This window comes from Balearica regulorum, chromosome 1 (genome assembly GCF_011004875.1).
Source record: "Balearica regulorum gibbericeps isolate bBalReg1 chromosome 1, bBalReg1.pri, whole genome shotgun sequence".
Lineage (NCBI taxonomy): Eukaryota > Metazoa > Chordata > Aves > Gruiformes > Gruidae > Balearica > Balearica regulorum.
Window position 1 is genome coordinate 192,990,467 of NC_046184.1, and position 27,440 is coordinate 193,017,906.

General features: G+C 37.3%; 1 protein-coding gene across 6 annotated transcripts in view; it reads right to left on the reverse strand.

Moving 5' to 3' along the window:
* NBEA (neurobeachin) overlaps positions 1–27,440 on the reverse strand; it is a 524,026-nt gene that overhangs the window by 421,783 nt on the left and 74,803 nt on the right. For all 6 annotated transcript variants that reach the window (XM_075741999.1, XM_075742002.1, XM_075742000.1 and 3 more), the window contains exon 2: positions 1,927–2,158. In XM_075741999.1, the coding sequence (XP_075598114.1) occupies positions 1,927–2,158 (232 nt within the window). The remainder of the gene's footprint in view (positions 1–1,926; positions 2,159–27,440) is intronic.

Here is a 27,440-nt window from a genome sequence, read left to right on the forward strand (position 1 = left end):
CATAAAACCAGAGAAGAGTGGCTTCAGACTTAGACTGGTCCTGAAAGCATGCTGTCAGAACATAAAACAGAGATTACGCTTGTCTTGTCTATTTAAATCTTATCTAGGTCTAATCACAGCATTTCACAAAGAAACAAGTGAGCTGACCTAAAAACAAACAGTCAACTCCCAAACCAAACAAATAAAACCCCAGAAAACCCGTACCCTTTGCAGAAGATAAAAGCCAATTGTCAAACATTGGGCTGACAAAGTATTAGCAACTGTTTTGGGAAGACAGTGGTACTAACTTCCTAGGAGTAAGCACTAACACAACTCTTGTTCAAAACATGCTCATGGAAGCCAGATCCTATACTCTTGATTTCTGACTTCTACAATTACCTAATCATTTTTTAAAATTTCGCACTGATGGGGATATCATCGCAGTTATATATGCCACATACAGAAGTACTCTTTCGGGGAACTGAAATTGGACCAATATTATTGGTATGATTACTAATGTAAGCACGTTAGTTCCATGAGTTAAAACCTGAAAAATTTCATGATATAAATGTTTGGTTTCATCAGCTAATGTCTTATATTTAATGTGGAATAAAACAATATCTTTGCCCTTATACTATTCTGACATATTTACAAGTCCTGCAAAACAAAACATACTTGGTGCAAACCATTGGTTTGTGAATCTATTGATCTGTTATACTTCACTCTGAACCTTGCAGAACAATATTTAGCATAACACTTCTGGTTTTAGCATTTACACTGACATTTCTAATCAAACAGGTGTTCACTAAGACTTGCTTTGTAATGCAAAATGTAGCTTTTCAAATACTTAATATTACAGATTCCTTTACACTGAAAAAAAAAGCCAAGGACAAAAATGTTCCTGAAAAATCCAGTTTTCCTGCTGCTGTTATCTTCCTTTTGTTTCTGGTCTGAAATCCTTGCTGGTTTGCTACTCCACAAAGCCTACATATGTGTCAGGAATCAGATCACCAACTAAAATCTTAGAATTATGGAAGACAAACCTCTTAAATTTTTCAATAATGCCTCGCAATTTAAGTGTCCTACTACCAGTCCCAATCTATATAAAAATTAAAAACTACTTTCACACTGAGTTGAAAGAAACTGCTTGGATTAAGTTTCTCCCCAAGAAAAATAAAGAGTAGAGAAATACTAATCATACGTAGCTCTCAGCTGCCACATTTAAAAGTGACAACGAAAACCACTTCTCTAATCAAGTAATTCGGGATTCCAATTTGTACCCCCTACTGAGAGGACACAGTATGGAATGACATAAACTCCTTCAAAAGTACTCCAAAAACCTTAGCGGTGCAACAACTTCATCACTTATTTTCAGTAAGTGAATAAATGATGCTATTTTTTAACGCTGTAAAAAAGTTATAGGAAATTACAAACCACAAGTATAAAAAACAAAGAGCACAGCTATACATTATGAAATGATTGTTTAATATAATCCAAATGTCCAGCATGCAAAGCTATGATTAATTTCTGATATGCTGTCAGATGTAGGTTATATTTAAAGTAGATCATAATAACAGTTCTAACATCTGAATAATTCAAAATGATCAATGTACTTAAAAACTAGAATATTACCTTGACAGTTAAGAACTCTAACATTTACCGTTCTTAATTATATTCAAAATTGCTTTTTTTGTTATTAAGATAACATTATCTTCTCAGATGAACTACCAGGCAGCTATTTTAAACAATGTATCTACATATATTTTAAACTAAGAATATATTTTTGTCATTTTTCTGAAATTGATAGAAAAGTACTTCTGACTCAATAGCAGTACTAACCAAAATATCACATTAAGCAAAAATCAAGACATCCCAAACCCTTCCATAATCACAAAAAGTTGATAGTTCAAGAATGCAATAATTATTTTATCAGTTGGCAATTTATACCTGCAATCATGTCGTCCACAGTACTCATCTTCAGCAGTACCTGTTCAATTAAGCCAACTTCCGTGCTAGTCTGTAAATTACGGACACTTTTACGCAGAATTGCTGTGAACATACTCCAGATTTCTGCTTGGCACGTTACATCACAGTGCTCCAAAAGCTCCGACATGCATGTAATGCTCTCTGCATCCTGGATTATAAAGTTCATCTCTAGATCAAATTCGCCACCAACCAGCTACAAAAGAAAACAAGAACAGCATTACAATGTGAAATACATAGTTTAGTGTCTTTCATACCTTCATTGTGACCAACATTGAGTATTTGTTGCATGATGAGAGAGGTAATTTTGATAGAGATCTATGATCTACAAGACAGCAAATTAACAATCATGCTATGCAAAACAGCTTGTACAAAATATACACACCAATATCATAAAACATTACCTTCAATTTTGTCATAGTGCTGAATATAACACTTGTATAAAATAAAATCAAAAGGTATTTGAAATATTCCTTCCTATAAAGCAATCGAAATGATAGCCTGGCCCCAAGAGATGTAGTGCAGAAGCTGCAGAACCTGAAAAGCTCAAAAGCAATTGAAGCTCTCCTACAGTTCTCCAAAGAGAAATTTGCCTACTCAAAAATAAAAAGACACTGAAAATAACTTAGCTGTGTTTTCTCCTGATATAAGCCAACATTTGCCCTTAGTCATGTGTTTGCAAGACCTTACTGCCCTTTCCATTGTACCACTCAAACAGTCATGCAGTCATGCTCAGAAGAAGAATCAGTGATCTGGTCTGGACCAAAGCAGACATGGAAAATTTGCTTAATTGTACCACAGATCAGTTCATCATGTGGCCAAGGAAACCTACTGCTGGTGCAAGGGAGAGGTAGCACTGGAGAGGAACAAGCAGGAACAAGATGAAAAGTGATTTAACAGCAGTACTGATGAAATCACAGCCTGACTCCTATCTACCTAGATACATGCAAAATGCTATCCAATGTCCTCAGCTCCAATTAAATAGTACAGCAAGCACGGGTTTTGTTTTGGGTTTTTTTTTTTGGGTGGGGGGAGAAGAAAAAGAATTATCAACAGGTTGCGAAAGATGTGATCAAGACCAAGTATATCTTAAGGAATGGAATTCACCAATTTCAATGAGTTGGGTAATTTAAAAAAGATGAACTCAAAACAACTTACTGAGCTGAGTATGGAACTTCGTTTAAAAATATAATCCCCTTTTAATGGCAGAAATATCTTTCAATTTTGAAGGAAAGAAAGTCTGACTCATGCATCCTACTTTATCCTAGTAACCTTGAAGAATTTTGAAAGCACCAATGTTAAATTTCAATAATTGCTAATATATTACTGTCCTGGTTTCGGCAGGGATAGAGTTAGTTTTCCTCCTAGCAGCTGGCATAGTGCTGTATTTTGGATTTAGGATGAGAATAATGTTGATAACACACTGATGTTGTAGTTGTTGCCAAGCAGTCAAGGACTTTCCAGCTTCTCATACTGGCCTGCCAACAAGGAGGCAGGGGGCACCCAAGAAGCTGGGAGGGGACACAGCCAGGACAGCTGACCCAAACTGGCCAACGGGAGATTCCATACCATATGACGTCAGCTTAGTATATAACTGGGGAGTTAGCCACAAGGTGGGGCAGCTTGGGAACTTGCTGAGCATCAGCTTTCGGTGGTGAGAAATTGTGCCGTGCATCACCTGTTTTGTATATTATTATTATTATTATTATTATTATTATTATTTTCCCTTTCTGCCCTATTAAACTGTCTTTATCTCGACCCATGAGTTTTACTTTTTTTGTTGGGTTTTTTTTTCATTCTCTCCCCGATCCCACTGGGAGTGGGGGTGGGTGTGAACAGCTGTGTGGTTCTTTTAGCTGCCAGCTAGGTTAAACCATGACAATTACCTCATTCAGAAATGCAAAAGAACAGAATAAATTAATTATAAAATAATTTTAAGACATTCTTTTCTATTTGTTTCAGGAAGTTATATAATTAAAATTGCAATAATATGTTTTAAATTAAAGGTATTGAAATAATTCAACTTTTACAGGGGCATAATTTCAACGGTCACTTTTATAGAAGGCTGTTTCATAGCTTATTTAAAAGCAGTTGGTATTGCCTTCAAATTAAACTCCAAACAAGAAGCAAGCTGAAGTACTATGCAAACTTCTTTTGATAGTTAAACCTATCCAATTATTCAAAGTCTTCTTTCAGACTCAGTCTTCAGACAGAATTAATACAGCTAAGCAAGGACTACCTTTGGTTTCTACCCTAATTCATAATTTTCATCCACTTACAAATTACTTTTTCTCTATCAATTAATTGCTAATAACCAATTGATAATTTTCTAACATAAAAGCTTCTAATATACTAAACATATAAACTGACTACCTCCTTAGTTCTCCTGAGACATTTAATTACATTCAAATAAACCTATTATCCTAATTATGATTTTTTAGCTTAGAACTTGTGACTGCATATCGTATATTTGCATATTTGGTAAACACATAATGTGTACCAAGGGCAGGCAATAAACCTGTCAAAATTAGAAGCACAGTATTTCTATGGTCGCTCTTTAGAATCATGGAATAGTTTTACAGAGGAAAACACCACACTTTTCAAGAAACCCAGGTGGAGTTTCTATTTCTGAAAACACCAGTAACTGGTTGTTTTTTCAGATATCTCTCCACCTAGATGAGCCTCTCTGAGATTATGTTAGAAACAGACAGAGGTAAAACAGGCACCTGTAGAAGACATTCAATTAAACTCTCTCAGATGCTTATCCTAAGATGAAATGAAGCATCTTCTGGAAGTGTCTACTTCTTTCTATTTCCTTCCATGCAGGAAATGTAGGATGAGAAATTGTATTTGTGGAGTCTCCATCCTTGGATACATTCAAAAGCCATCTGGACATAGACCTGGACAACTGGCTTTAGTTGACCCCACTTGTGTAGGCGGGCTGGATCAAAGAACCTTCAGAGATCCCTTCCAACCTCAACAACTCTATGATCATACTCTAGATATACAACTTCAGATACCTAATTTAGGTGAGATAAATCCCACCATTTGAATTTGATAACAGATGGACCTAAAAACAAGGAAAAAGCTAGTAATACATCAGTTGGAATGCAGAGATTCAATATAGACTGATCCCCCTTTCCTCAAACACTACTGTAAAATTCTTGCTAATGTGAATTAATAAACTAACACAGAATGGTTAAAACAGACTAAAATAATTCACAACAGACTAAAATAATTCAAACTGTATTTGCTTACTAATGTAAATTAATACTTTAATATGTAACATTTAAACCAGTCTGAAATAGAGCTCACTGTATCAGTCTGAAAAGATGGGACATTTCTCCACCCAATTCTCTATCTGTCCACATCTTGCTGAATGGCAGCGCAGCCTTCTGCTGTGTCGGCCACTCCTCCCAGTTTTCTATCGTGAGCAACCTTGCTGAGGTTACACTCTGTCCCCTCGTCCAGGTCATTGATGAATATGTCAAATTAGACCAGACTACGTACTGACCCTTGGGGCACATACAGGCCTTCAACTCGACTCTGCACCACTTATCACAACCCTCTGAGCTCTGCCATAGGTGAGTGGACCTCACTGTCCACTCATCCAACCCACACTTCCTAAGCTTGCCTGGGAGGATGTTGTGGGATACGGTGTCAAAAGCCTTGATGAAGTCGAGGGAGACAACATCCACTGCTCTCCCCTCATCTACCCAGCCAGTCATGCCATCACAGTACTGTTAAAAACAAGCTGTCTGTATATATAAAACATCCCAGCGAATCTGCATCAAAAAAATACACTGAATGCTAATAGAATTGGTTTTATGGAGAATCTTTTACTGGACTATGGACTATCCAATAGGTAGTACAATTATTTTACTTGTTAGTTTGGCAGCAAGAGATTTATAGTCCATCAGAGTGACTGCTTATTTCACCAAAGAAACCATTAAAATTTACCTGATTTGCCCTTAACTGCACTTTACGCATATTTCAGCCTCTAACAAGGATCATAATTATCATTAAAATCAACTTCCTCAATAAAGGAAACAAATCAATGATCTAATCAATGGTGATGGCAAAAATTTAAGAAGGTGGGAGGAGGGTTACTTTTTTTAAGTAGTCATCCTAAAAATCAACATAAATTAAAAATATTAACAGTCATGATAAAAAGAAGTCTAAGACGACAAGGAAAATCTAAGCAAAAATGAAGTGAGTATACAGAAATAAATGACCAGGGTTAAATTGTGCTCAAGAAGTAATACAAAGGAATTGCATCTGCTTTAAAACATGAAAAATAAAATATAATTCAGCCAAAAAAGAGAAGTAGAACATTTACTATAAAAACAGCATTCTCTAACAACATTTCTACAGCTGCATTTCCCTAGCAAAAGACTTTTGTAGGTAAAGAGGAATAACCAGTCAGTCTTCACAACAGAGGCAGCTTATCAGTAGAGAACCACAGCAATAATAAGCCGGTAACAAGCGCTGTTACTAATGAAAGGACAACATTTGCTGAAGAGCGAAAAACCATTAAATGCAGTTAAAAAACCACAAACTACTGAGAGCTGCAAATATTTTTCTGATATTGAGTGGCCGGGCAAGACCATATAAGAGGAGTTCAAATTTAATAAATGCAAAATAATACCACATTATTATAGTTTTATCCACATGTACAAAATGACAGGCTCTCAAATCTGCTATTATCAGCCAGAAAAGAGATCTTGGAGTCCCTGTGTGTACTACTTTAAATAAGTACGCCACATTAAAAACTGTCAGTAGGCCACTGTAAAAATTCATAATGAACTTGCAACTTTATAACTTGGATACGATTCTGGATGCAAAAAAAAGTTAAATCATACTGCCATAAAGTAACTTATTTTTAAGATAACATGCGAGAGAGTTCTGCAGTAAGACAAATTTCACCTAGAGTACGATATGAACACTAAGATAGAAATCCTTACAGGAGCCACTATACCATGCCATAAATCAGTGCTCTTCTTATATCATAGATCTCAAATACAATCTTTTTTCTTATGTCAAACACTCAGTCTTAATTTGCATTCTTCAAGTGAACATTTAATATTCGGTAAAGACCATGCTTTCATTGTGATTAAGTATCTTGAATTATTGCTTGTACTTTTTCAAGCTCATGTATCACTTTTTAACTGTTCTGCATCTTTCACAGCACAGCTGTAAGAAATGAAGCAGCAAACTAATGTTCAGATCATGGTTCCAAGTCAGATGAATATGGCCAACAAACATTACTCCTCCTGAAGAAGTACTGAACTGGCAGTTATAAGCAAATTAGGCTATCTTCCCTATCCTCAGGTTGTTTACAACAACAGGTTGACGCTCCTTGCAAATTGCTCCAAGAACCTATCTGAACCTACATTGCCATCCTCAAAAGCAGCTGCACTACTCAGAATCTCCATTTTTTTTAATACTGTTGCCATTCCTCAGTAAGTTTCTGCCATTCATTATGCTATGCAATAAAACTGTTTCTTCCTAAACTGCCGAATCTATGCAGAACTTAGGCTGGTCTTTCACACCTTTTTGATCTAAACCAGAGATTAAATACTCGCCCAAAATAGAGAAGTTGTCTACATATGCTTGATAGTATATTCAGATCATTTCCAGAATGGGGTGAAATATGTGCTCCTGAACATCTAAAATTAAATTGTTTACTTGTGAAAATCAGAATTGTTCACAATCCGGTTCTTCAAATTAAGTTCTAAAGAATGGAATGAAATGAAGAGAAAAGAGGAGAAGAGAAGGAGAAGAGTTACAGTTGAAGGGACCTATAATGATCATCTAGTCCAACTACCTGACCAATTCAGGGCTGACCAAAAATTAAAGTATATTATTAAGGCATGGGGCATCAACCGTCTCTCTAGGAAGAGTGTTCCAGTGTTTGACCACCCTCTCGGTAAAGAAATGCTTCCTAATGTCAAGTCTGAACCTCCTCTGATGCAGCTTTGAACCATTTCCACGCATGCTGTCACTGGATACCAGGGAGAAGAGGTCAGCACCTCCCTCTCCACTTCCCCTCCTCAAGAACCAGTAGAGAGCAATGAGGTCACGTCTCAGTCTTCTTGGCTTCTCAAGAGAAGGAAAGGAAAGATCACAGTCAATCTTAGAAGAAATAAACCAATGGAACATCAGGATGGTAATGCTACTGAATGGCAAAAAATTCAAAGAAAGTAGAGGTCATAACTTATTCTAGGAGGATTTTATAAAAAAAAAAACCCTGAAGGCATGAAGATTTTTCAACACAGTTTCATCTGTGATTTAAAAATACCCCAAACTGTCAAGCATAAGGATCTTTAGTAGTGTGTGAGATGCAAAGAGATATTTTAGAGGCATTTGTGGGGTTTTTTGGCTAAATGAAAAACATGAGTGCATTCTGCTAAAGAAAGAATGACACAGTAATACAAAGACAGTAATAACAACAAATTATGAAAATCTGCACTACAGGGAGATCAAAAAAAATATTTTTCTTTGCAGTTACTTTCATGTTAAATAGATAAAGTATCAAAAATTTCTTAGAATAGTCTTTCTTTTTTTTCCATGTTCTGCACTCGTACTTTGGAAGAAGTTTTATGGTACCTAAACTGGACACTTCTGCTTACTTTTAACATTGTACACATATTTCTCTCTACTCCTCCTCTGATTCGCAGTCTTAAGAACTACTAACCTGTACAACTGAAACTTAACACATTTTCCCACAGAGTTTTTGTTTACTCAAATGCCATCTTAATTACAAAGATGCATCTAAGGAGAAAAAGTTATTATCTATAATCTACTACTTCTTGTCTTGTACTTAATCTGCAAACACTTTTGGCCAGGCAATTTTTTTTTTTTTTTCCAGTTACACATTTATCCAGCATAAAGTGAAATTTGATTGTATTTATCCACAAAAAACCACAAAGGTCTTTATTGTAACCCTTTTTTCCCCACCTACAGTAATAGCCTCATATTTTGTATATTTGTCTTGGTCAGAGAAAGTATATTAGAATAAATCAAAGTCTTCAAACATCTAAATCTCTAAATTTGCTGTTCATTAACATCAAAGAAGCACTTCTTTCTAGTTTCCTTCAAGTTTGATTCCTATCTGCATTTATTTAAACAATAATCAAGAATAGAAATTCTAGAATTCTAGACAGACAGCGCCATTGAAAAACTGAATTATGACAAAGGTATAATTGCTACAACTCTAACAACTTCCAGGTCAGATGTGCACTGAGGCACTTCTTCCTTCCCTCTCTTAATTAACTATTGTGACACTTGCTCTTCCTTTTCTAAAGCCAAGAATAAATGAGGGCATATATCAGTCAACATGACAACAATTCTCATCTGTTTTGGACTAGTTTGTGAAAGCCACTTTAGGTTAAAATATATACATAGACAATTTTAATAAACAATCTTGCCTTGTGAGTATAGGAGGTAAGCAGTTTGGAAACAAAATTATTAATTCTCTTCCTCTCCCTGATGTTCATATCTCTTTTTAGGCATTGCAAAACAGCTGATTTGGCACAAATTTCCACAGGAAAAGAGCTGGAAATAATCAGCTGGGATAGGAGTGAGAACCTCTTAAAATCCCAAATCAATTAGTTGTTTTAAAGAGAAAATAAGTAAACTTTTTAGTCTTGATAACAAAGGCCATCACATAACATTCAAGAATAATTCTTGTTCAAACTGGAACATCTTTTCTACAAAATAACATTTAATTGATTTCATAACAACCAGTGAGAGTTCAAAATACATGGAATCAGGCTGCTACTGCTTCTTCTATAAAGATAGGGCTCCAATTCAAGCATTAAAACAGAGTAATCTGACAAAAGTGGTGGCGGACCCAGGCAGAAAGAAAAAAAGTCACTGTTTTCTGGTCATTAACTGAACCATTAAATTCCTAAACAACTAATTCAGGTTTTAAGGAAGATTCATCTTCAGCTGCATGAACAAGGATTTCTTTACATAAAAATGTTTAGAATAATGCTAAATGAAATAAATTCAACTTTTCAGTGACGAATATGTGTGCTGATCACATGCACTTGTTAACCTAAATATATCAATATTACCACAGAGAAAAACACCAGTAACAAAAACATACAGCTAATATTTTCCATAACTGGCACATATTCTTTTTTTTCTTCTTCTTTTTTTCTTCTTTTTTTTTTTCTTTCTTTCTGTTTCTGTTTTTTTGTTTGTTTTCTTTTTTTTTTTAATGCTTAACTGTTGAATGGATTTCTTTAGAGATCCAAATTACCGGTATGTGTATCTGGCGTAATTTTCAAAATTCTCATTACCATCAATGGAAAATAAAAGGTGCTTCTGGGAAGTGATTCATCTCCCTGGTTTTAGATGCAACATCAGGATGAAATAAATCTTTCCCCGAGTATGTAGTACTTTTCACTGACTATAAAAGGACAACTAGTTCAGACAGGCACATCTAAAGTTATGTCAGATTAATCTTACCCAGTGTGCTCACAGTATGGTTTATAACTGAATGACAGCACTAAAAAGACTGATTCTCATGTGAATCACTACAACAGCACGTAATTCTCCACATTACTGTTCCTTTTTTAAAGGAGCCTTCATTCATTTTAGGTTCAAAAGCATTTTTATCCTGAATAATGTATAGTATGCACACAGTAGTGTGCCACTAAGGGAATGCTACCTAAGTTTATTGACAATTTTTCAGTATTCCAAGAAAAGAAAATAATTTAAATATCCTTTATACCTGATGAGAAAATATGAATGAAGTAAGAACATTCAGCTTCACTTTTGGTACTTTTAAGCACGAGCTTGTTGTTATGCAAGTTTAAAAATATTACAGTGAAAGATGTACCTTTAATTTCTTATATTTTCTTTTGGGGGAGGAGGGCATTCCTGTGGATTTGTGTACTGCTTCTGGATGGGATTGAGTTAATTTTCTTCATGGTAGTCCATATGGTGCTGTGTTTTGTTTGTGACCAAAACAATGCTGATAACACACCAATCTTTTTGCTACTGCTGAGCGGGGCTTACACAGTGCCGGGGTCACTTGTTTCTCACCCTGTCCTCCCAGCGAGTAGGCTAGGGGATCACAAGAATTTGGGAGGGGACACAGCCCGGACAGCTGACCCCAGCTGACCAAAGGGATATTCCATACCTTCATTCTCAGCAAGAACAGTGTGGGATGGTCTTTCCAAGCTAGGGGTTGTACAAAGACTGGCTGGGCATTAGTCAGCTTGTGGGAGCTGGTGAGCGATGGCCTTTGCATCACTTGTTCCCCACACACACACTTTATCTTTAACTGCCTTTATCTCAACCCATGAGGTTTTTCTTGCTTTTGCTCTTCTAATTCTCTCCTCCATTGCACTGGGGTGTGGGTATGTGGGAGCAGGTAAGGTAGTGGGTGGTTACTTGCTGACTGGGATCAACCCACCACAGTTTAACCCACCACGGTTTTTTGGTTCTTCCAAAAACATCACACTTCAATGTTTGTCTGAGAACATCAAACCCCAAATTTGCTGAATACGCTATAAAGCATGTTTATTCTCCATTTCAAACAAGCCTGCGTGTTACACCACTATTATATAGGGAAAGCATTTTATCATGCCCCTCCCCATCCTACAGTCATTTTCTGTAAGTCAATAGTTTTGGTAATACCTACAGTTTTACCTCTTTTTTAGATTCTAGACCTTTTTTCCAAGCATGAAGAGAAACATTAAAAATTTATTTGAAATATTTGGAAGATATTGAACGTTGTGAAAGAACAAGGGCTCTATGAGCAATGAAGATTAACTTTGTACTTACCAATGTCCTCCTGTTGTCATTGTTTCCTGCCTCAGGACATTAGCTTCCTTGGGACATAAACCAGGAAGAGACAGTAAAAATTATTATGAGAACTGTCTACTTTCCTTTAATTTCTGGGAGGACAGTTCTAAATAACATGACTGGCACCAGCAGTAAGGTTTTCTACAATGAAAGGACAAAACTAGCAATTGCCAAACTGTATTGGGTCTGGCTGGGATGGAGTTAATTTCCCCACAGCAGCCCTCACAGCGCTGTGCTGTGTGTCGGTGGCCAGCAAGGTGTTGGTAGCACCCCGGTGTTGTGGCTACTGCTGAGCAGGGCTGGCACAGCACCAAGGCTGTCTCTCCAACAGCCCACCTCACCAGTAGGCTGGGGGTGGGTGAGATCTTGGGAGGGGACGCAGCCAGGACAGCTGACCCAAACTGACCAAAGGGATATTCCATACCATATGATGGCTGCTCAGCAATAAAAACTAAGAGAAAGGAGGAGGAATGGGGGATGTTTATTATTTATGACGTTTGTCTTCTAGAGCAACTGCTACACATACTGAAGCCCTGCTTCCTGGGAAGCAGCCGGACATCACCTGCAGTTTTCCTTTGCTTCCACGCAAGGTGTTTGCTTTATTAAACTGCCTTTATCTTGACCCGTGATTTTTTTCCATATTATTTTCTCCCTCCCTGTCGTGCTGAGGAGGGGAGTCATAGAGTGGTTTGGTGGGCATGTGGTGTCCAGCCAAGGTCAACCCACCACACAAACTGAAACAGCTTTTCTTGTAAAAAAATTACACATAGGTTTATTAGGCACTTTTGAAGCTTTATTTAAAAAAAAAAATAAATAAAAAATTATAGTTTTCTAAACAATCATCTTGCAGTTTCACATGGCAAAGCTGGCACAAAGCAGCCCTAATACATTGCTTAAAGAAGGTATGAACTTTCATCTTTGGAGGGTTTTCCAAAGAATGAGTAATTATAGATAGTAACAGACACAAAGTATATGTCTGCCAAGACCCATTCAGTCCAGTCCTATGATTCCAGTTCTCCCCAAGTCTCAGGAGAAATGTTTGCTTATTTGATAAGCCTTGCAAAACAGCAGTTGTCAATACTTATCTAACGATAATGGTAATACTTAAGTAACAGCAATAGTAACATTAAGTCACTTTGGCAAGCTGTTCCAAAGAAAAACCCTTAAAGGAACTGTACCTGAGAAACAAAGGTTTCTGTGTATTTAAACTGAGTTACATGTGTCTTGAGATATTGTTCCAGACTCTCTTCATCGATTCTTAGTATCAAAATTATAAGCTGCTTTGATGCAAGAAAGGGGAAAAAGTAATTTTGTTGTGCTGCTCAGAAAACCTGCTCCCTGTACTGAGTCCTGATTAGTGTCTGATTTTTTATCATGATGAAGTATTGAAATGCTTTGGCTGAAACTTCAAGGTGAAAAAAACCCCAAACCCTGATGGATGGAAATGACAATCTATTATTAGTTTAAAAAAAGCGCAATGTCGAGGCATACCTTGAACCATATTTCTTACAGTAGGAATGCTGTAGTGCTGCATTAGAATTGTGGTAACATATATAACACATAATTATCTAGGTCAGATTAGTTGAGTTTTATTAACTTGCTCCTCTGATAATATAAATATCAACTGGAAATTCAAAAAATAAAATACCAAAGATGTTTCAATGGAAAAAAAGTCATAGGACTGACCTCCTGAATGCAGCACAAATCTAAAAGTCAAATCAAGAGAAAAGCTTAAAATTAGAATTACGGGTACACTGCTATACCATATTCTGCGTACCAATATTAATGCAAGTGTGCATTAAACCAAAGCATTGAAAACAAAGGTACATCAAATGCAGTCAGGTATACATATGATTTACTGAGACAAGTATCAATTACACTCAGATACACCACAAGCCTGTGTAACTTACAGAGTAAAAGTTTGACTTACTAGCTTGCTAAGAGAAAATTTCAACTCCTTTCCTCCCCTGCTTTTTTAAACACATACTTGACAAAGCCAGGCCTTTCTTTAGTATCACTGAGACTTAGAAAACACAAAAAATACAATTTGGGCTATTTGGCACAAAGTTCTCTAGCTGTCCTTTATGTAACTGTAAAGAACGCTTATCTTCAGCGTTGGACAGAAATTAGTCTGATACAGTTCAAATGTCTGCCCTCATAAAAGCTTCAAGTCCTACCTTAGAAGGAATGCAAGAGGCAACAGTTTTAAAGTGTGAGACAGGATAAATTTTACCCACTTCACAGAGCTGGAAGAGCAGTTGTGTTGGGTTTGCGTGGCAAGGTTTTGATAGTGGGGGGGGTCTACAGGGGTGGCTTCTGTGAGGAGCTGCTAGAAGCTTCCCCTGTGCCTGATAGAGCCAATGCCAGCCGGCTCCAAGACGGACCTGCTGCTGGCCAAGGCCAAGCCAATCAGCACCTTTGTGATAACATATTTAAGAAAGAGAAAAAACAGTGAGAGGGAGCTTTTGCAGCAAGAGAGAGAGGAGTGAGAAACTCTGCAGACACCAAGGTCAGTGCAGAAGGAGGGGGAGGAGGTGCTCCAGGCACCGGACCAGAGATTCCCCTGCAGCCCCTGGTGAAGACCATGGTGAGGCAGGCTGTCCCCCTGCAGCCCATGGAGGGAGGATGAGGGGGCGTAGAGCTTCCACCTGCAGCCCGTGGAGGACCCCACGCCGGAGCAGGTGGAGACACCTGAAGGAGGCTGTGACCCCATGGGAAGCTCACGCTGGAGCAAGCTCCTGGCAGGACCTGTGGATCCGTGGAGAGAGGAGCCCACGCCAGAGCAGGTTTGCTGGCAGGACTTGTGACCCCGTGGGGGACCCACGCTGGAGCAGTTTGCTCCTGAAGGTCTGCACCCCATGGGAGAGACTCACATTGGAGAAGTTTGTGAAGAACTGTCTCCCATGAGAGGGACTCCATGCTGGAGCAGGGGAACGATGAGAGGAGTTGTTCCCCTGAGGATGAAGAAGTGGCAGAAACACCGTGTGATGAACTGAACGTATCCCCCATTCCCCGTCCCCCTGTGCCGCTGTGGGGGGAGGAGGTTGAATCCGGGAGTGAAGTTGAGCCCAGGAAGATGGGAGGGGTGGGGGGAGGTGTTTTAAGAGTTGATTTTATTTCTCATTGCTCTACTCTGTTTTGCTTAGTAATAAATTAGATGAATTCCCTCTCTAAGTTCAGTCTGGTTTGCTCATGATGATAATTAGTGAGTGATCTCTCCCTGTCCTTATCTCGACCCACAAGCTTTTCGTTGTACTTTTTCTCCCCTGTCTAATGAAGGAGGGGAGTGATAGAGCGGCTCTGGTGGGCACCTGGCCCCCAGCCTGGGTCAACCCACCACAGCAGTCCAGTCACTTCTGACAGAAATGAAGACCTATAAAGGCATTTTATATAGAAGTATCTAACCCAAAACACAAAACCAGAAGGCATCCTCCTGGTTTAGAGTTCCTGTCTCACCAGAAAGACACTCTTTTCCCATTTATTATACCAACAGACCTTTTTGGGCCACAGCAGAATACGAGCTTTCAGTTCAAGATGTTGAACCTGAATACTGAAAGACTAAGAAACAGAACTTGCAGGGTTATTTTCAGGGAAGTAAAATAAAAACTATTCTCAAGCTTGGAACTAACAGCACCAACTTGTTTTCACTTTGTCTAGTTTAGTTCCCCTTATATATTCCTTCTGACCTAGACTGCATCAGAGATCAGCTGTTAGATAAGTGGATGTCCTTACCTCAAAAAAGGGAACAGTTAATGACCATTTACTTTAAAATGCAAAACCAAGTAGCTTAGGTTTGCCACACCTGTGAAAGCAAAAATTCAAAATTGATTTTTACTTACTATAAAGATGTCGATAAATGAACATAGCTTAAGGAGCATGAAACATGGTATTACTAAACAGATATTCCTTGTTCATTTTGCTTATAATACTTCATAGCCTACTCTTGGCTCTCTTCTCTCACAACCTTCACTTTAAGCTCAAGATACAGATGCAAATACAGTAATAAGGTCATGACAGGTATAATAAGCTTCTAATTTCCAGGCTTCAATAACCAGTTATATTTTAAAATGAGTTCTTTGGTGGTGCTTTGGAGTTTTGCTTTTTTTGTTTGTTTGTTTTTGCTTTAACCCATCTTCTTTTGTTTCCAAACCAAAAGAGAAGCAACAGAAATTGAAATAACTGAGAGTTACCAAAATCACAACTCAAATGTACTCTGAGAAAATAAATGGCTTTTGCAAGTACTTTTGTAGCCTCTTCTACTAACAAGACTATGCACTTGCACCAATGGAGCTTGCACAGGCAAATCCAATATGTCACCAGCATCCCTTACTTATTTTTCAGCCATTTATTGATTTCTTTATAGTAGCTTAAAAAACCCAAAGTTCTTCAAGGGTCAGAATGTATACATACTTTTTTTTTTAAAAAAAAAAAGTAGTTTGAATAATGTATTATCTCTGTAAAGCAAACCTTCCAGAGGTTTAACATAGTTATCAGAGAACACCATCAAAAAAGCCAAAGGACTAAGAAACATTAAAGTCTCAATAATTACACATTGGTTTTAATCTAATTTGTATTGCACAACTAACAGTATCACACAAAATGTTTGTGCAGATAGCAATGTCTGTTTTTTTCTAAAAGAAAACAACTGAAAAATTCTACAACACACACATGCTCCTGCTTCCCCAACTTCACGTACAGAAGTGAATAGAATGTATTTCCTATAAATACCAATAAAGGACTTTAGTCAACAGAAGCCTCCAGTAAATCAAAACATCTGGTTTTTATTTTCACAGATAACAAAATATGTTATTATTCAAATGTACTTGTCAAAGCTTTTTTTTTTTTGTTTTTCTTTTGTTAACTTATAGATGCATTCTGTGACTAGAATAAACTGCAACAATACAGTTAATGGAATTTAGTCTTGGAGAATGGTGGGTTTTATTTCAGAATCATCTGTGGTATGATTCCCAGGAACATCAAGGACACACAAAGATTATAGAAGAAAAATGTGATAAAGGATGTTAACCATGAGTATTGTGGTGTATGTTATATCTAACCAGTTTGGCTAAGATCATAAAAATAGCCATATACCATCAGGACAAAGATCTACCTAGCCCACTATCGTCTTCTCAACAGCCACAATATACCAACCCTTGGCCTGTAAATCCAAAATGAATAGCCCACAGGCTCTCTTACTGTCTCCTCCTTTCCCATGAAGTAATCAGAGAGGCAAAGCGATTGCTGTCTGCTGTCTTTAACTTCTTCTTCCTCCCCAGCAGCAGCTCTTCTGCAAGCTCCTCCCGGACAGAGAACGGGCTGACTTCGCCCAACCCAGGACCTCACTTTTCTGCTCTGCATTTCCTGCAAACTTATCCAGTATAACCAGTCTGTCGCTCAACTGCCGTTAGGAAGCAGGTCTCTATCCAAAACACTCTAACGGGATTGAGACAGTATTATGTTCTATGTCTCCCCTGAGAGGCTGTGGAGAAAAGTATTTCTGTAATTACCTGTTCCATCATATTAAATGAAATTTGGTTATCACTGATATTCAGCAGCTAACCAAGAAGTAATCCACTTTTTATTCTAAAGGATACAACTATTTGAACATAAAGAAAAAGTTTATCCTAAGCAGCTTTCATATTGCAATCAGGTTTCTATGAAAGAATCAACATATGCAGTTCAGTTACCTTGCTAAATACCACTTCATGGTGGTGCAGCCGCCCAGGCCACTCCAAGAGCTCAGGATAAGCCCCATGTGCTGCTGTCTTGGAGACAAGTGCAATGACTTGGGCATCGGGCACTCCGGCCACACCTGGGCCATCTGCAGCCTGAATGGTACATAAGGATGACCCACGCACGCTTTGGGAAAAACTCCCATTCTGCTGTTGTCTTGGTCACAAGTGCGGTAGCCTGGACCTCGGGTGGCCACGAACTGTGGCCAGAATGGGGAATACTGACCAAAGCCCATCATCTCAGATCCTATAAACAGCCATCCAAAAATGACACTCTTTGAGCTCTCTGGACCACCCAGCATCTGCCCCTGAGCTGGGACGACTCTCAGGGCAGATTTCATCAGGATTCAAAGATCATCCGCCAATGATTTCGCGAGGACTCAAAGGCGTGATTTCACGAGGTTCACCGACCATCCGTTGATGAATGCTGGCGCATAAAAGTGAATAATTTGTGAAACTCATGAAAAGGGAAATTTTAATCATAGGTTAACCTCTGTGTGTGTGTGTGTGTGTGCGTGCACACGCGCGCAATTTGGTTTGGAACTATTTGCCTGTCTGTGTGTGTGTAATTTGATTCGGGATTGTTTTTCTGCCTGCCTGTACGTGTGATTTGATCTAACCTCCATCTGTGCGTTCAACCCTGCTACAAGTTTCAGGTGACCCTTGCCATTCTCGAATCTTTAACTAAGTTGCTATTTTGATCATAACAAATTCCGCTGCATCGCTCTGTTAAATTGGCTGATGATTAATAATTATACAACCTAATCTTGTGATCTATCTCAAAAATATTAATAAATCATAAACTGCTGCTAAACTAAAGTCGTGTAACCAAATCTTATTTGCGACATACCATCAATCCAGGTTGCTTTTTTTTTTTCCTACTACTGCACTGGTGTTTGGTAAGAAAAGGAATTACTTCCATTCCTCTCATTAAGCTATTTATTACCTATTTTAAAATTAAGTAATCAATTTTTAAAGTGTCCCATTATCACGTCCACCTTTCTCTTAAATTTTGATTTTCTTTAGAATCTTTAACTGCTTTTATTTTGAATTGAAACATTTCCCTCTTGTCAGAAAACACTCTAAGACTCTGAAAAGCCTCGAAACTATAAATCATGGCTATGCAACATTTAAAACCAGAACGATTCCAATGAACTCAGTTATGACAGTGCCATTTTCCAATTGATACATATAGGTGTCAAAAGTATCCTGTTCACATTAACGATTAATGATACAGTGATAGCCCAGGAGAAGGACAATGCCGGGGACAGATGAACTCAAACAACAGTGAACTGAGAGGTCCACAATAGTGGTTTGTCCTCCACTTCATGTTGCTGAAAAGCAGGAGCTTAATGGGAAGAACAAAGAAATGTCCTTAATTCTCAACATCCTGCTGCTCACTTACATCAATAGTTTTGAGATAACATTTTTGGTATCAGTATTCTGAAACTTTCCAACAGCAACGCTCATCACCAGTTTGTGAAGCTCTACGTCCAGTTTCAACATGCTCATTTTCAACATTCTCCCATTTTTAATTAGATGCCAAAAGCATTAACTACTTACATACAGCCTTCCCGCCCCCCCCCCCCCCCCCCAAATTTAACTTGGGAGAAAACAACCCAGTGTTTAGGCACAGTGAAAAGCCCTGGCTTATTTCTGCAATGACTCTTATTAATTATAAAACAAATGTTGGACATGTGATACAGTTCTATTTAATTCTCTACATGTGACATAACTAGGTAAAAGAGAACCAACAGTAAATGAAGAAGTCTCAGTCACCATTCCTTCTCTTAAAAAGATATGTAGATTCCACCAAATAGTAACAAAAACCCATAATCTGAGTTAAACTTATCAACGGAGCTTGAACAAACACTTCCTGTAGAACCTACCTAATTCTTGTTAATGACTGAAATGCCTGTTGACTGTATTTTATAAATAAGCACAGTCAAAAGTATAAACAGGCATGGTTTTACCTCAAAGCTTATGCTGTTCCCTTGATAAGTGCATTTTGTCATATAAATTTTAATTTATAGCTAACAATACATTTCTAAATCTAATTAGTCCGTACAAAAAGCATTAATAGTTTCTCAGTAAATACATTAATTTGCAATACCATAATGTTGTTTAGCATGTGATAAAATGCAGACGGATACCACCACATTACACAAACCCGTGAATTATAAAGTGTCAGGGCTGGGAAAATTAACAGCAAGATTCCATATGAATGGAATCACAGGAATATAACTCCTGTGGCTTCTCAGTTTTGGTAGCTGAAAGTTTGTGAAATAATCATCTTCATCTAAATTTTCAGGTAAAGCCTGTCCATACTTTTTTTTTTTCTTCCCAAGAAAATCAAGAGAAGTCCTTACAAGAAGCTCCTCTTGGTTATAAAGGCAATTGCTGATACTTAGATTTGTAAGACCAAGATTATTTTTTTAACTAGATTTGTCAATATTTGTCCCCTTTCCTTCTCTAAATAACACTCAGGAATAGTGCAAGATAATTGTTTTGGTTTATGACTGGTCTCCCATAGTGTTTTAGCTGTCATCAATGATTTAAGACTTTTTTTGTGCAAGGATAAAACCTAAAACCTCAACTGCTAAAGGAGGCACCACAGAGACCACAATGACAGTTGTTTTACAAACCCAGAAGTGCATCCTAACAGCCTATTTTTCTTTTCTTTTTAATTTAGCATGCAGTTCTTTATCCAATGAAATACTTTCTTTAGCCTGTAGAAAACCCAGTCAAGAACAAAGGCCAGAATGATACAGAAAATACCGGGGAGGTCAATAATGCAACTCTAATCACAGAAGATAATTTTAAAAGGGGAAACAGAAAGGCAGGTAAATAAGCATAAGAAAGAGTTTATCAGTGGTCAGAGAGTTTCCCTTATGTGAAGAAGCTTGTTGGATCTCTTAATTGTTGAGCCTTCCCAAACTGAACACCATTTTATGTACAAGTGCTCGCACTTTTCACCTTTTTATGTGATCCAGAGGGAAGGCAACATAATTAGGGTAAGGTGCAGTTATGCACCTACAGCCAAGATATGAGTGAAAATGTTGATTTTTTCTAATACTGTATGTGTGTTTCTTTCCTACTTTTGTTACTTAGTATTATGACTTTAGTTTGTTACACAAAGTATCTCAGCATTGAAAAATATACACCCACCTTTCTAAAGATTGTGGTATGAAGAGAGAACAAAGTTATCTCAATATTGCACTCGTTCTCCCATTATGTTTGCCTGGTGTTACTGTTTGAACTACTGTTCAAGAATATAAAAACAGCAAAAAGGTCTATCTAACCTATCCCAGTGGCAAAATGCCAAATACCTCCAAAAAGTCTAAGAACAGGATAAGCATATACTCAATATACTCCATTACAGAGTCCCAGCCCCCCATTACTTCTGACACAGGAATTTCTTGATGCAGAAATAATGTCTTCATTTCAACAAGCTGATGGATTTCCTTTCATTAATTTCTCTGATTAGTTTCTGAACTCTCATCTTTTTTGGATCCTTAACATCCTATAGTACTGAGTCCCACAGTTTCCTCACGATTTGTGTAAAAATGTCTTGTTATACACCTGCTACAGGATTATTTCATTGCAGCCCTCTAGTTCTTGCATTTCGAAAAGCAAAGAACAAGTGTTTTCTATTGGACTTTCCCCTTTATTCAACTCTATCTCAAAAATACTTGGTCATCTCTTTTCGAAGATGAACAGTCCTACTTTGTTAATTCACTGCTCATCTGAAATCCGTATTTAATCATCCTTCTTATCCTTCGTACTTTTTGCTAGTTCTAATATATTCCTTTGAGACTGAAAATTACCAGAACTTCATACAACATTCAAAATATGGACATTTCATTAATTTATACAGTTGCATAAAAATGGTTTCCTTTGCTCATCTTTTCCTTATTAGCAATTCCTAATATTTAATTTGCTTTTATGATTGCTACTAAGCACCAAAATGGTTTTTTTCACAGAACTAATATAACGGTGAGGCCATTTATAAGAGCATTTGTGAGACAGTACAGTTAATACAGGGTAGCAGACATGAAATGAAGGTAGACCTTCTATTACTTTTTATGAGATAAGGAGGAAATAAATAGATTTTTGAAAAACCTTCCAAAAATGTTAATTGCCCCACATAATCATTCTTGTAAATATGTACACAACATAAATGCATTACCATACTTCTCCACCAAACACCTCCTTTCCCATTTACAATTCCATCATAAAATATATTTATACATAATTTCTAAATACAGTTTTAAATGTAAATATAATTTAACTAATAAAGAATTAGGATACTAAACTCTCCTCTTACAAACAACATCAAAAAAAAAAAAAAAGTACCGCTCTGTCTCAGCAACATATTAACCCTTATTTGGTTTACTTAAAAAACACAAGAGAGGTGCTTACAAAAAATATGGTTAACAGGCAACATCAGTTTTCAGCAAAATACTCCATCACATCTTGACATTTCTTCCATGTTTTGATATTATACTTATTCATCGTTTACCCAACTGACTAAGCTTGGAGGGAACACTTAAGGATGTACTCTTATGGTCTCCCCAAGACAGACCCGAATTTTGAAAATAATACTCCTGTGGTCTGAGTTTCAAACACTCCATCTGCAAAAACTAATAACACAGATCCACCTATATTAAGCATTATTTTTAAGGCAGCATTTAACTGGGAAAAACTGAGGTCACGTACCATTTGATTTGATTACAAGATGACTACAACTGAAGTGTCAATATTTACAAGGGCAGATGTTACACAATGGAGGAAAATCAAGTGTTCTTCATTGCATAGAAAGAGAAATTTCTATGCAATGAGAAAGAGAAATACATATGATTATTCCTTTAACATTATGTTTAGTTGATATTTACATAACTTGAACAGAATTTCAAATCACATATAACCTATGGATCATCGTACTCTCATTGGTTAAAAACTTTGTTGAAGTATAAAAATTTTTATGACCTTTTTTTTCTCAATACTTAAATAAAATTTACTTCTACTCAGCAGAAGTAAATTCTTAACTTACTAGTAAAAAGAAAAGTGTCTCTGATTCAAAGAAAAAAAAAGGGGTGGGAGGAGGGGGCGGTAAGAAAACAGGGTTTTAATAGAATTTGAACTCATTTTTAATTACACTCCTTCTATGTAGCCATGTCTTATTAATGAAGATTTGGTTTTAAAATAATCACAGGTTTCATTTAAAATGATTATATTTGGAGATGCCTAACATATTCCTCAATCATGTTTTAGAAAAGAAATTAGAATACAAAGGAGTTTAATACATCTTCTTTATTAAAAAGACAAAAAAACTCCATTCTATTCACCTAATTGAAATGAGAAAGTAAAAAAAAAAAAAAATTAGGAGTAATTCACACAAGACACCAGTCAAACTTGATATTTAACTGGTTTTGCGTCATCTTAAAAGCACTTACACACTCTGCTGGTTTTGGCTGGGGTAGAGTTAATTTTCTTCATAGTAGCTGGTATGGGGCTGTGTTTTGGATTTGTGCTGAAAACAGTGCTGATAACTCAGGGATGTTTTTGTTACTGCTGAGCAGTGCTTACACAGAGCCAAGGCCTTTTCTGCTTCTCACACCACCCCACCAGGCACAGGAAGCTGGGAGGGGACACAGTCGGGACAGCAGATCATAAATGACCAAAGGGATATTCCATACCATATGACGTCACGTTCAGTTTATAAGGGGCTTGGTGAAGAGGAAGGAGAGGGGGTGGCGGCATTCAAAGTGATGCTGTTTGTCTTCCCAAGTAACTGTTATGCGTGATGGAGCCCTGCTTCCCTGGGAGATGGCTGAACACCTGCCTGCCCATGGGAAGTGGGGAATGAATTCCTTGTCTTGCTTTGCTTGTGTGCGCGGCTTTTGCTTTACCTATTAAACTCTCTTTATCTCAGTTCACAAGGTTTCTCACTTTTATCCTTCCGATTCTCTCCCCACTCCTCGCCAGCTTAGCTGCCGGCATGTTAAACTATGACATGCACCTTTTGTTTTTGAGGGAAAAGTATAAAGTACTAAGCAGCAATAAAAGCAAAGGAAACAACTTCTAAAGAAGGCCCCCTCAAATGGCTGGACTGTAACTTTCCCTTTCAACTTCTTACACAATTTAGAAAGCAGAATAAAATATAAAAAGGAACTGTAAGACACAGTTCTCTTTAAAAATACTTATTTAATACCATACAGTTGGCAGAATCTATCAAAAGGACTCTTCAGATCTCATTTTAAACATCCCAAATTGAATCTTGAATATATGAAATGTTAAAGAACAATAAAGATACTTCGAGAAAAGGAATCTGGAAGTACTATTTTTGCTATTCAGTATTTTTACCTTATGAAATGCCTTGTTTAATATTAATACATATTTAATATTAATTTATATTATATATAATTAATTTAGTAGTTTTAATTTATATTAAAATATTCACAAACATTTTCAGACACCTATGTCTTAGTTCATCACAATTAACATTGGGAGTATGTTTTTCCCCTTTTGACCAGTATAAAACAGAATTGGTACTTGATTTAGATGAAAATGTTACTCCAGAGGAAATGGAACAGTTATATAAATGGAAAAAACATAGCTATACGAGTAATCACAATCCATAAAAGCTGTTTCAGAAGTGAGGTCTTCAGAAAGCATTATCAACTAGCAAAATAGAAAATTTATTCAGTTGTTTTTTAATCAAATGGGTAATAATCAGAAGTGAGTATGCCAAGTTAAATAATAATTCACCTCGTGTAAACAGATGAGAACAACTTTGCAAGAACATAGTTATTAAAATGACTGTACAATCTTGATCCAAAGTTCAAACATTTCCCTTTCCAATACTCCTCCCATCTTTTAGTACATGGCAAATGTTATTATATCCTTGATTTGCATGAATACATGCAATAATCATGATTGTATACCACAAATAAACTATTTAACTTTCAGTTGTTTCAGTTAATGAAACAACTAATTATTCAATTAGTTTTTCCTGGGTTATATCAATTTAATACATAGTCAGGGGCTTATCTCCTCAAAAATTTCACATTTAAATCCTATCCATAACAGAAATTACCGAAATACATGGAGGAGAAAAAAACCCCAACTTTTTCCAACCATGTTAATAGCACTACCAGAACTTTGAACATCAGTAGCAGATTAAGTTGTTCTTTTTTTTGTAATTTATAATCAAAGGAGTGCTTGGTTCTGCTTATGAAGGTCTAAGTAACTAACCATTATTCTATGTTTCTGTATTTTCTGTACATTTATCATTTGTCTAGACAGCAGGAAAATCCACAAAAGAAAATATACTTACTCATAACCAGCTAAGCAGAATTCAAGCAGAACAAAAGTTGCAAAACCACACTCTGACTGCTTTTAATGATCGGAAGAAAATAGCTCAATCATAAAGGGGGCACCACTCCCAAAGAAAAAGAGGGCATGTTCTGGAAAACAACTAAATTTTTATAACAGGGCTATTATACCTACTCAGAACCATAATGTTTGCAAATGAAATATGGCAGTGTCAAAAATGTTTATTTATTATTAGCACCTGTTTATTTATTATTAGCACCTGAATCTGTATCAATTTGTCCTCCAAGAATGAAACTTCTGGTGTCAAACTTAAGGTTGACTTAAACTTAAGCAGCATACATCACTCTCTCTTCAGTCCCATGTGAGACTCTAGGGTTTATTTCTGAATGCTTCTCCTGTGGAGTTCTGTGTGGAAAGAAACATCCATCAAGATACTGTCACACAACTTCCAAATGTCTCCTCTGTGTTGAAAAGTAATCTCTAGTACTGTAAATAATACTACTTTTAATACCAGTGACAATACTGATACAAATTTTATCTAGCTTAGACATTCCCCTCCCTCCACTGATGACTCAGATGAGGATTTTACTAAAACAGTCTCAATTTGACTGACATGGAGAACTTCAAATTTGATTTTTCCCTCATTAATAAAGATGCTTTGTGTTACCAACCTCCTTCCTAACCTGAAGTCAGTCAAATTTAAGTAGTTACTGCAAGACAAGAGCACCTTAATGCATGCAAAATTCCCCCCACTGAGGTTCTGGTAGTGCTGGCCATGCTGAAAGATCCTGTGCAAACCAGCAATCCAACTGTAAAAAGGCATGTGTGCCCACATGGGGAGAAGTCAGGAGGTGGGAGAGAGGGATAATCACTCCCTGGTCTTGTTTCATTCTGGTTTAAGGGGCATGTCAACCACCCTACACAGGCACTACAAGAGAAGGTTTAATTAATTTAAAATCACTAATGACTGTAAAGATTTCAAAGGCTGATTTAAGATTATATGCCCTTGGGTGGAGGGATTTAAGATTATATGCCCTTGGGTGGAGGAATTTTTTTTGGGGGGTGGGGTTTTTTTGTTTTGTTTTGGCGAGGGGAGAGTTTAAAAATCTGAGATTGGAGATTCATGGATTGAACACTATTAGATCCCATCTTCCTCACCTAGTAGAAGAGAGCACTTGGGAGGGCCAAGGCTTCCCTAGTTTTTACAGACTTGTACCAGAACAAACCGGCCCACAGTGTGCACAGAATATATTTGACTACAGCTATCCACTTAAGGCATGAGCACATTTAAAGCAGACTCCATATTGACAGATGCTCAAGATCCCTTATTATATGAAACAGTTTTATTAATAACATTTGATCTGATTTTACTTAGAATTTTAACAAACTTACTGTGTTGTCAAGTAGCAAAAATCACAATAATTTCATTAAGAAATTATTTCAGAGTTACTCCAATTAAAAAAAAAGATTACCACCAAAAAACAGCCTTAGTATCGTTGTAATAGTCTAAGTGTATAAGTCTAAGTTTATATACAAAAATGATTCACAGTTTGATGGACATAATAAAAGCGAGACAGCATGCTCTTTCATTAATACTAACAAGTTAGAAAAAAAAAAAGTAGTTAAAAAAAGTAGCTATCCAAACCTTTAACAACATAGGACCACACAGTAAATATACAAAAGCAATCAAAGTTGGTGGAAAGTATGCTATTATCAAAATTCCCATAACCCTTGCTCTCCTACCTCAAGACGTTTTAAGCATCTTTGATGACTAAATAGTAATTTCCACATAGTTCTCTCATCTGATTCATTTCTTGATACTCCACACCAAATCATATTTACAATATAACTTTCAAAAGACATTATATAGGTCCTTTTAGATCATAGAATCATAGAATGGTTTGGTTTGGAAGGGACTTTTAAAGGTCAGCTAGTCCAACCTCCCTGCAATGAGCAGGGACATCTTCAACTAGATCAGGTTGCTCAGACCCCCATCCAACCTGGCCTTGAACATCTTCAGGGATGGGGCATCTACCACCTCTCTGGGCAACCTGTTCCAGTGTTTCACCACCCTAATTGTAAAAAAAAATCTTCCTTATATCTAGTCTAAATCTACCCTCTTTTAGTTTAAAACCATTATTACATGCCCTATTGCAACAGGCCCTGCTAAAAGATTTGTCCCTATCTTTCCTTTAAGTATTGAAAGGCCACAATAAGGTCTGCCCAGAGCCTCCTCTTCTCCAGGCTGAACAATCCCAACTCTCTCAGCCTGCCCTCATAGGAGAGGTGCTCCAGCCCTCTGATCAGCTTCGTGGCCCTCCTCTGGACTCACTCCAACAGCTCCATGTCCTTCTTGTACTGAAGACCCCAGAGCTGGACACAGTACTCCAGGTGGGGTCTCATGAGAGCAGAGTAGAGGGGCAGAATCACCTCCCTTGACCTGCTGGTCACGCCTCTTTTGATGCAGCCCAGGGTATGGTTGGCTTTCTGGACTGTGAGCACACATTGCCAGCTCATGCCCAGCTTTTCATACACCAGTAGCCTCAGGTCCTTCACAGGGCTGCTCTCAATCCCTTCGTCCCCCAG